The sequence below is a fragment of the Megalops cyprinoides genome, chromosome 10 (assembly GCF_013368585.1).
Source record: "Megalops cyprinoides isolate fMegCyp1 chromosome 10, fMegCyp1.pri, whole genome shotgun sequence".
NCBI lineage: Eukaryota > Metazoa > Chordata > Actinopteri > Elopiformes > Megalopidae > Megalops > Megalops cyprinoides.
Window position 1 is genome coordinate 8,402,853 of NC_050592.1, and position 11,289 is coordinate 8,414,141.

The 11,289-nt window shown below is 43.1% G+C and overlaps 1 protein-coding gene across 1 annotated transcript; it reads left to right on the forward strand.

Moving 5' to 3' along the window:
• Positions 1–1,431: 1,431 nt before the first annotated feature.
• Positions 1,432–8,243, forward strand: rabac1 (Rab acceptor 1 (prenylated)). The gene is made up of 6 exons (XM_036538300.1): positions 1,432–1,495; positions 2,045–2,165; positions 2,714–2,926; positions 4,651–4,748; positions 6,483–6,584; positions 7,074–8,243. Exons 2-6 carry the CDS (start codon positions 2,095–2,097, stop codon positions 7,160–7,162), a joined length of 573 nt encoding a protein of 190 aa, XP_036394193.1. The 5' UTR covers positions 1,432–1,495; positions 2,045–2,094; the 3' UTR covers positions 7,163–8,243.
• Positions 8,244–11,289: the final 3,046 nt, after the last annotated feature.

An 11,289-nucleotide genomic window follows, 5' to 3' on the forward strand; every position in this document is an offset into this window, starting at 1 on the left:
AAATAATGATACATTATTATTTGCTGTGCAGACATGCTCTTGAGGCCAATTTACAAATCTGTTTATTTACATACAGTATTATCACCCTGAGGCTGGAGTCTATTTGCTCTATATTTTTCTGTTGGACCCAAACAGTTCATCAGTTGTATGAGTACATTGATTGTAAAGTAGATCAGCAACCATGGACATCAAGTCTGTGCGTGTGTGTGTGTGTGTGTGTGTGTGTGTAGAGAGGGGGGGGGGGGGGGGGATATGATAGGATGTATGTTTTTTAATGAGAACCTGCAGAACTGCCACTCAAGGAAGATTTCAATGACTGGGACACAAGGCTGAATTCACTCATACAGACCATGGTTTCCGGACAGAGAATTATTTTCCTGTTTCTGCGCATCCCTGAAGGGGTCATCACTGATCATGTCCAGGAGCTCCACGACACAATCAGCCCCCTCCTGCTCTAGGTCTCCAGAAACAGATATATATGATCGGTTACAGCCCTCAGCTTGCCGGGCAAAACAAACAGTGAAATTAATGGCGGAATGAAAACACAGAGAGGGAGGAGGAGAGAGACCTTGCTGTGCACGAGAGCCAAACGATGTTGCCAATGCAAGTGTGGTGTGCAGACCACTCTGATAAGAGGGGACATGTAAATGAAGCCACACCCAAGGGCGCTGTACCTCGCTCCAAAACGTTCATTGCAAAAACATATGTGCATGAACAGAAGCAAATCATATAAGAAAATGAAATCATAAAAGAGCATGCAATTGAAGAAAAATTACTTATAATGTGGACGGCTAAATAAAAACTAAATATTACATGTCTTTTGTATGGAGTTCACATCTATCTGATGTTATTCCACAAAAGGCCTTTCCAGGGTTATTTTGTTGTGTATTCGTTCTTCCATTTGTGAAGTATATTTTGATTGCATGAAGTCATTATAAGAATTGGCTATTTGTGTTCGCACTGTGATCTTCATAGAGAGAAAGACTTTAACTAATAACGAATTAACAATTGTAGCAGTCCCATGTCCCAGGTGCAGTCTTGCTTAGAGTGTAATAGGTTACTGTATAGCCATTTTTTTTTTTACCAATAGCTCAGTTATTTGCTAAATCTAGTTAGTAACAGTGTGCACTCCATCTTACGTTTAGAAACATAGACACGTTTGACATACTGTATATTGTAAAAACTGTTTAATTTCTACGAAATTAGAAAAATCGCACTTCAGATAACATTATACATTATAATTTAGTAGTAAGAACAGTCATTTCGCATGCAAGCACGTTTTTTTCTGAAGCATTACGATTCAAGTTAAAGTATTTATTCTACTCATTTCGCTGCGTTGGTTCAGACGACGCTGTTTGCTGCGTGTTTCCAAACTGTTCACCGCCTCTATTCTGGAATGTACGGTAGTTGCTAAAACTTACTTCCGCTTCAAGATCAGCTGCTCCACATCACATCCGTCAATCAACTGGCAAGGAAAGCATCTCAAACCACCGACGTGAGTATTAGATTCTAGTTAATTGTAATATTGTCGCTAAATCTGTGATATCACTTTGATTGCTCTGCTTTGTCCAACATGAGAATTTCATTTAAGCTGTGATAGATGCTCGGTGACGGAATGAAACAACAAGAGGGGGGGGGGGGGGGGTGAGAGACGTTGGCGTCACGGGGTTTTATTTAATTCCAGCCGAGGGTTGCCAGTCTATATTAACCCAACAGGAGTTGACAAAAAATGTTAAACGCAAATTGTAGCTGTTGAATGGTAGCCTGTTGTTGATGTTTACGAACGATTATGTTTGGTTCTTTCTTTGCCGTATTGGGGTGGAACGGTGCGCAGTCCTGCACAAGAGATTTATTTTCCTTGCCACATCCGCGGTTTTCACAGTGCCGAAATACTCTGGCATTGTACTTTAAATGTGTCATGGACAGTGGCTGTGGTCTTTTGAACAGTTCTTTTGGAGCATTTTCGTCCGTAATCACAATCGAACCGCTATGATAGCATGAACATTTGACTCTTCTTTTGTCTGTGTCTTTATCGTGGCAACAGATTGCCTTTTACCCGTGATCCCTTGACTGAAGAGGCGAGAAGACACCGAGATGGAGGCGAAGCCTACTGATTCCTTTAGTATGGACGCTGGAGAGCCGGCTGGAGGAGGGCTGGCTGGAAGGTCAGTAGTTTACAGTAGTGTTTTATTCTTCGTGTGAATAAAACACTACTGTTCCCCATATTTATTCATACGCTTGTCAAAAAACCAGCAACCAGTATTGATATCCCTACTTTGGGAGGTAAATTCATGCCTTAGGGCAGCTACTGGAGGTGGTTTATTTACTGAATAAAATCATCAGGATATAGCATCTCAAAACCAACTATTCAGTGTTGATCAGGTGTTCCTGGCAGAGTTGCAAAGAAGCCATAACTTCAGAAATCACAAAACACAGTCAAACGTGTCATTAAGATGCAGTTTGGAAATTCCTTGTGCTGTTCTTTCTGAAATGGCTTCCTTTTGTAGTTCTATGCCAAGAACATAAGTCTTTCCATGGTTATTAAAAAGTAAGCCTATTTAAAATGTAGCCATATTTACTGTATGTTTATACAGTATGTATACAGTTTGTTTACATGTGTGCATACACATATAAACTAAAATACTGTAGCTTTAGTGTGCCACCACAGATGTAGTCCCTTTAATCGGGTGTTGTACTTGGCTTTGCGTGTTAGGCTCTGGTTCCCACGGGGGCTGTCGAGCAGTGTGGCCAAGGAGTGGTTTGAGCGTCGTCGCCTGGCGATCCGGCCGTGGTCGGGATTCGTGGACCAGCGCAAGTTCTCCAAGCCGCGTAACTTTGGGGAGCTCTGTCAAAGAGTGGTGCGCAACCTGGACACCTACCAAAGCAACTACACCTTCATCTTCCTGGGTCTGATCCTCTACTGCATGTAAGCATGGGTTCATTGTGCTGTCATTAGGTTTTTACAGCATTAGGCAGTAGGCACACAAGACTTGGGCAAACACGGAATCACACCTTTGTGTATCTTTGTGACATCACACATTCTAGGACTGAATACTGGCAGTGTGCTGGCCAGCTACATGGCCAACTACATTTTCCAAAAATGTCCCAGCCACTATATGTAAATGACTGTAAATTCATTAAACAATGACCATTTGGCTGTGCAATATAGAAATAACTGGCACCAACATTTCACCAAATAATTTGGCACAGTAATCTGCCACATCTTCAAGGTATGCCTGTAGTTCTTCATACTAGAATTTACAAACCCTTTGCAATTCTTTCACTACATAGGCATTACATTATTAAGTACATACATTCTGTGGTCTTGCATACATAAATTATTATATTATGTTATGTCTGTTATGGTCCACAACACTGCAGTGCAAAAGTTGTGGGACATAGTCAGGAGTTGTAATACATGGTTGTATGCCTATGTCTTCTTAAAAGTATAATAAGGAATTGTTACTGCAATAAGAAGGAAAAGCATTGTGTCAGGTGGCTCACACTGTTCAGTTGTCAAGTCATGGTATCCGAAACATAATCAGAAAGGACATAGAAGCATCATCTGTAATTGAAAACAGGGCTGGAAGCTGTCTAAGACGATAATATCCTTAAGGAACTGAGAGAAGACAAGCAATCGATTGACAGCGGAACTGGCGGGAGGCTCTGGTGTTGTCACTCATCCATCAATTGTAGGAAGGCTGGTGTTGAAATACAGACCTAAAGGATGCGTCTCAGTACGAACTCCCCTAGAATGGGGAGCAAGGACTAAAAATGCTAAAGTATTCACAAAGTTTTAGTTCCTGTGTGTGCGTCAGTTTATATCAGTAACCTGTTAATAATGCTGTTGTGATGAACAATTTAGGCAGCCATACAGTGGCCACATTTTTGCTTACCTGCAGAGATTAAGTTTCAATTCTTCATGTTCATGTTCCTGACATTAACATTGTCTTCTTTTTGTGGATTTTCATCACCTTAATCAGTACTGGTTAAGAAATGTTGACCCACTGCTTCTCTCTCTCTCTCCCTCCCTCCCTTCCTCTCTCTCCCTCCCTCCCTCCCTTCCTCTCTCTCCCTCCCTCCCTCCCTTCCTCTCTCTCTCTCTCTCTCTCTCCCTCCCTCCCGCCCTTCCTCTCTCTCGCTCTCTCTCCCTCCCTCCCGCCCTTCCTCTCTCTCTCTCTCTCTCTCCCTCTCTCTCTCCCTCTCTCGCTCTCTCTCCCTCCCTCCCTCCCTCTCTCTCTCTCTCTCTCCCTCCCTCCCGCGCTCTATCTCTCTCTCTCTCTCTCTCTCTCTCTCTCTCTCTCTCTCTCTCTCTCTCCCTCTCTCTCTCTCTCCCTCCCTCCCGCCCTTCCTCCCTCTCTCTCTCCCTCCCTCCCGCCCTTCCTCCCTCTCTCTCTCTCTCCCTCCCTCCCGCCCTTCCTCCCTCTCTCTCTCTCTCTCCCTCTCTCTCTCTCTCCCTCCCTCCTGCCCTTCCTCTCTCTTGCTCTCTCTCCCTCCCTCCCTCCCGCCCTTCCTCTCTCTCTCTCCCTCCCTCCCTCCCGCCCTTCCTCTCTCTCTCTCTCTCTCTCTCTCTCTCTCTCTCTCTCTCTCTCCCTCTCTCGCTCTCTCTCCCTCCCTCTCTCCCTCCCTCCCTCCCTTCCTCTCTCTCAGTATCAGCTCTCCCATGCTGCTGGTTGCCTTGGCAGTCTTTGTAGGTGCCTTCTACATCATCCACCTCAAGTCGTTGGAGTCCAAGCTGGTTGTGTTCGGTGAGTGAGGCTTTGTGGGATTTCGCAGTGTGCCTCAGATAAATCAATGACACATACAGTCTAACTACTGTGTTCGCTAAAATTGTGTTGCACTCGACAATATTGAAAGCTGCCAAGCCTGACCATCAAGCTTTTCCAATTGAAATCTTGCCACATCAGTTATAACTAGACATGCCCATTTATATTTGTCTTGCACACACCCTAGACCATATCAGTAGATCATATATATGCTGCCACTAGAGAAACCGAAATGAATATAACATCCATGGGTGTGGCAGCAGTGTCTCTTTTAGGATTTGTGGTAGGACCAAGAGCCAGTGCTGTGAGTGCTACCGTCCAAACTGCCTTGTCTAATTGAGCTGACAGACTGACCATGTTTGGTAAAGCAGCCTGGAAAAACTTGTCTTATCGGGTGTATTTCCACTGACTCGCCTTAGCTGTAGGCTGCCACTAAGGTCCCTGCTCAGCTCATTTTATTTGCTGGTGTAGAGGAGAGCCATTATTTTTTCACTTACGAAACTACCTACATAAACCTGCCATGCAAGGACATCATTTCTCGGCAGAAGTGCGAGGTAACAGCTTTCCGTTCCAATTTGGACCGAGTGATCAGGTCAATTTGGACAGGGCTGTGCACAATTTGAATGTTTGTGCCAAAATATTGGACTGGCTGAGAGAGAAGGGGATTAGTTGGACAGCAAGTGATGGGATTCGCTCTGAAAAGGGTTTCAAAAAAGCAGAAAATTCTCAGAACTGAAGCAGAAATAACTGCGAAACATACCCACTTCATGAATTAATGGGAAGTGAATTAGGTTGTTCACCAGATGTTCACCAGATGAAGCCATAGTGGGGATATTGGAGCAGCCAGTATGGAGACATTGCAATGTTCATTGAAACATGCATATTTTTGTTTTTGGGAAGTTTGTGGGGGAAAAACAAAATGGATTCATAAAACAGAAACACCCAATTTCCTTCTTACCTTTGATCATGTAATGATGAATCCCAGGTTTTCTTAACTTATGCTTGTTCATGCTATCTATTATTAATAGAAATAAACTCCCTGACAATCCTATATAAAGATATTCTTACTTCTGGCACACAATTATAGTTAAAATGCTGTTGAAAGTGGGGAAAATAATTGTCTGGTTCAGAGAGAAAAACAAACTCTGACAGAGGTAGATGCAAGGAAAATATTTATTTTGTAGTGTTAGCAAGTGGGAGTGTCAAGGACATTATTAAATTACTGGTTGAAATAAGCACAACTTGGACTGCACTCTAGTCTCTGAAATTTTCAGAACAGAAAGCTGGTCCTTGTGTTGTGGTGTCTCACAATGAAGTTTGTATCTCACATAGAAAATGTGTCACGGAAGATGTCACAGGTCTAAACCAGGGATGAAAAGGCACACAGTTTTGTGTTAATTAATACCTTAACTCAAGGAAGCTTAGTTCATTCTATCCGAGTCTAAATTGTTGCCTTTTTCCCTGGAGTGATTTGGGCATAGTGTCCTCACATTGCTGTTTAGCTGGTGGTGAACACATGCTGCGTTTCATGGCTGTATTGTGTAGGATGCAACACAATGTGATCTTGCACACCTTCTCGTGTGTGTACAAAAGCGTACATCCACACACGCACTCACTCGGCCTTACCGGTCTCCTCTCTGAAGGAGATGGGCAGGTGTGTAATGAGTGGTCAATGTGTATGAAAATGATCGTCACCATTTACGGTTTCTCTCCCAGGGAGAGAGCTGACAGGAGCGCACCAGATGGGCCTGGCTGGGGCCGTTTCCCTTCCTGTCTTCTGGTTGGCTGGAGCTGGAACTGCAGTCTTCTGGGTACTGGGTGAGTCTGACTTCACTTCGTTCTCAGCCTGTCCATCCTTTTGCATGGATAGATCAGTCACTAGCACAGAGAATCCAAAACGCAGTACAATACTACACGTGGAAAAAAGCAGCAAGTACTGGAGATATCAGGTGTTAGGTGTTATCATTATGGCTATGAGCATTGTGTGAGATTCACACCACTCGGCTTGTTGGTGAAAACGTGTTCACCGGGCTTGGTGGGTCCAGCTTCCTGTCAGTCAGCTCTCCCCATTATTCTAAGCCGTTAGCTGCCCTGGTGCAGCGTCTCTGGTGAATCTTGTTCATTGCTTAGCCTTGCCCTCATAAATCTGCGTGGCCTTGTGCTGCCATTATCTGCTCAGGTTTACTGCCATGTCCGCAGAGAGACCTCTGCACATGATCCCTGGACGTGGTCCTCTTCTCCTCTCCTCTCCTCCTTATGTCCGTCTGTGCAGCGCCGCTTGCCTGACTTTCTGTGCTGTTTTCACAGGAGCAACGCTGGCTGTGATTGGCTCCCACGCTGCATTCCATGAGCTGGAAGGCGCCAACATAGAGGAGCTGACCATGGAGCCCGTTTAACCTCTGACCTCTGATCCATAACACCCCCTGTCTCAGAACCTGCCTTGCCATTATTATATACATATTCCTCTGACGGACTTTGACTGACAGACACACCTTTTGACCAATGTGTACGAATTGACTGTCTCGCTCACGAAGACTGACTGGCAGACCAATTGAATGAAACACACAAGTGCACATACACATTACTCTGCATTACTTATCAAAAATAAACTGAAATACTTGTGATTTACTTAATGCAAATGTAATACTCCTAAATTGCTTGATTACGTGCTACACAAAGACGAGCGGACACCGATTTCTGTTTTTTTTGGTTGCTTTGATGCATTCTTGGTTACCTCTACTTGGCTATGGATAGTCGTAGGTATATATCAAGGGTATATTCCATGTTCGTTGTGACGTTTTTATTCAATTTTGTGTAACAAATCTAATATTCAAATTAACTTTGAAAGTAGTTCGTTTAGCTACCACATGTGTCAGAAACTTGTTTTGCTGTACTAAAACTTCTTCGCTGTACTAAAACATAAAATGAAAGCCAAATTTGCAGAAAACGATGTGGCCACACTGTAATGCATTCTATTACAATATATGTGTAAATATCGCCCTCTATTGAGTTATCTGAGTAACAACAACTGAGACTATAACAAATCTGCATTTCTTTATTTGTGGTCCAAGTGGTTGCTGTTTAATGAACCAGTTACAGAAATCTGCAACCGTGCAGCATTTTTTTCAGCCAAAATTTTAAAGTACAATGCGAATGTAGTATTTACTCTTATTTGTATTACATTTATCAGAAGTATTTCAGGTCACATTTAGGTCCAATATAATGACATCTACATAGTTTCCAAGCGTTTGGAAAGTGAAACATTGGATGGCTTGTTCTACAATGCATAGTCTTAAATCTACCCCAGGTACCATCAACACTGATTGAACAGTGAATATCTTGACTGTTTCTGTGGACTGTTAATTCCAACAAAGGTCAAACCACCAGCTTGGTGTACTCAGCATGGCATTTTTGTCGACTAAAGTTGCCTTTTTTCCAAACATTTTTACGATCTGGGCTTTTCTTTGTTTCCGTTTACTCTTTGTATTTATATTGATTATTGGAAAGTGCAATAAATTCTACCTGTAAGGAGATCGGTCTTCTGTCAGATATAAGCACTTGAGTGACAGAGTATGTGTGTACTTTGGAGGGGATTACAGAATGCTAGCATGTGTCTGTGTGACAACAAAAAATTGTATATCCTTAGAAACCTTTGCATTTTATTTTTCTTTTCCTGTAATTTCTTTTTTGTTCAGCTCCCCTTTTCCCCTTACTCTGATGCTAAATCCTCACTGACCCTCCCCCCAGACTCCTCTTCCACCTTTTCTGACCCTGTGACCCAGGCGCCATGACAACACTGAGTTTGTCCCATCCTTCTGTTGCCAAGGAAATGACCTTGGAGAATTCCCACCCCCCATTGTCCCCCCCATTCCCCCCTCCATGCACACACACGCACACACACACACACTGCAGCAAACTAAGCGATCGATATTCCATTATACAGGGGTAGCAGGGGAGGGAGAGGTGCATTGCAGAGGGAGGCTGGAGGAGAAATGGGAGCTGCAGGGAGTCAGAGACCGGGTCTGTGTGTGACTGAGACAGAGAGCCATGCATATATAGCTGTGTGTGTATGTGTGCACTTACACACAGTGATGCATATATAGGTCTGTGTGTATGTGTGTGTGTGTGTGTGTGCCCATGCACTTACACAGTGATGCATATATAGCTGTGTATGTGTGTGTGTGCATGCGCACTTACACACAGCGATGCATATATAGCTGTGTGTGTGTGCGCGCTTACACACAGGGATGCATGTATAGCTGTGTGTGAGTGTGTGTGCGTGCACACTTGCAGCAAAAAATGCAGTATGTGCATACTCGTGCTCTGGCCTTTTAGAGCTTTTGTATGTTCAGCATGGGCAATGCTCCTCTCTGTGTAATTTGTGTACACCTTCTTTTCCGAAGTTGCCTCCGTGCTGGGGTTCTTGCTAATACACAGGGAAGTGTTGTGAAAGTGCTGAGGAGGATTCATATTCCTGCTGCTGTCTGGCGCCTAAACCGGTTTAATTTTGGGAGGGGTGTGTTTAGCTGCCTTGTCCCTCTGAGTGCTGCTGGGGGCCCAGTGGAAGGGCAGGCGGTTCCTCTTTTCAATAAGACAGTGAACTGAAGGCCCTGCTTCAAGGTGGCAGGTGTTACACAAAGCTCTCATTGAAAGAAACACTGATTTTTTTCACAGCTGAACTTTTCAAAATGCCAGTATGAAAGCACTTAGAGAGAGAAGGTACAAGCATGTCGTTTCCACTAAAGGAGTTTCCTTTTGTATATACAGCATGCGATAAAGGTTTGCTCTGTAGGCAGCTCCACCACAAATATAAAACTTCGTGTCATGAGATACAGTGAAGCCATATTAAAAATTAGCTAATGGAGTGCCAGTGGCTCCAGCAACCTTGCAAATAATCTGCCAGTGGTTTGTGATGTGCTACACCAATCAGAGACAGATACATGCACATGTGTGAGGAGAAAAAACAGCACCCTGCAGTCATCTGCTGGTGTCCTGTCTAACACAGTCTTCAACACATGAAGCTGAAATGTGTGCAGTTCTTGCAAAAATCACCTGTATTAGTGGAGATTTACTTGCTCTCTGTCCTGACTTGCTGTCTGGAAATCATTGGATGAAATTGGGCTGTACATATATACCTGATTTGTTTGTTGTGCAGTTTCTTATTGGCAAATTATGTCAGATTATCAAAGAACAATCAAGGACTAAGAATCAGTAATAATGTTTATTAAGTGAGTCACTGGAGTACAGACAGAGATTTCATCTTTAATGTGCTGATAATATGAGCATGAATATTTATTTTGATTACTCATTTTGACTGTGGTCTTACTGTGGACAAACAGTTCGCCTACGTTTTGTCAGTTGTGTATTGGTGTTTTATGCACACCATCCTAAGGAGGGTAGCAATTGTGTTTCAGCTCATTCAGAATTTATGTTTGTCATGGAGGACGACTGAGATAGTACATGTTACAGCATGTTTGTTGTGCCTTCTATGCCTAACGCAACACAGGAAGTTGCCTTTGAGGTGAAATAAGGTTATTTTCACTTTGACTCGACTTTGACATTTATACAGCGCAACACTTTGACGTCAGGAGAGAAAGAGGCAGAGAGAAATAAAGACACACAGACAGTTCTAGGTTGTATTAAATGTTCTAGATGTTTTATTGGTGTTGGTTTCATTTCTCTCTGACATGTTTTTTTTCTACGGTTGTCATTTTTTTTTTTTAACTCCGCTTCCACAATGCTCCGAGATAGATACAGCCCAAAGCAGCTGCCCCCTTGATTCCCAGTGGAGACAATCAGACAGAACAGGAGGTCTGGAATGGACTACAGGTGACAGGATCATCATCGACAACATCATCAGCAGCTGTAGTAACAGTAATATTGTTGTTTTATTCGTTTATATTTTGTAATATACACCAGCTTTCTTCGCAGTGGCTCTCTGAAAACCCAGCAAAAATATTGAAACCAAACAGAACAAAAAAAAAAAGATGATTCTTTTCTATGTATTTTTTTTCATTATTGTTTCTTTTGTAAGTTATTTTTGTCCTTTTTTTATTTTTTCATTTTTATTAAACTGGAGAAGAAATATTTGTTTCCTAGAACACACAGAAAGATGGATACTGTTTTCAACTGGGAAGTAGTTACAAAGGACAATGGTTCACACAGTGCACACAGAGGGACAAACTGGGATGGAGGGAGAGAGGGAGGGGCTGTGCTTTATGCCCAAATAACGGAAGCAGCTCTCATGTGCCCCTTCCCTCATTTAATTGGAAAAAAAGGAGAAATTGTTCAAAAAACAACATCACTGTGGCTGAACTTGGAGAGAAAAGGAGGACACGCACAGAGAGAAAGAATACACTCTATTCGCCCCCTGCTGTAGCAGTAGGTGAGTATTACGGTCCGAATGGTGTCAGAAGTGGGATCTCCCTGTGACTTTTGTGGTTCAAATACCTGTCTGGAGCAGGGAGGTGGGAAGGGGGCAGGGGTAAGAGGAGACCATGGGGAAATGTCCTATTCACAGAAT

Coding starts and splice junctions, on each gene's coding strand:
- rabac1 (XM_036538300.1), top strand. CDS start 2,095: ATGGAGGCGAAGCCTACTGATTCCTTTAGTATGGACGCTGGAGAGCCG. Junction 2,927..4,650: donor GGTCTGATCCTCTACTGCAT/GTAAGCATGGGT, acceptor CCTCTCTCTCAG/TATCAGCTCTCCCATGCTGC. Junction 6,585..7,073: donor TGCAGTCTTCTGGGTACTGG/GTGAGTCTGACT, acceptor CTGTTTTCACAG/GAGCAACGCTGGCTGTGATT.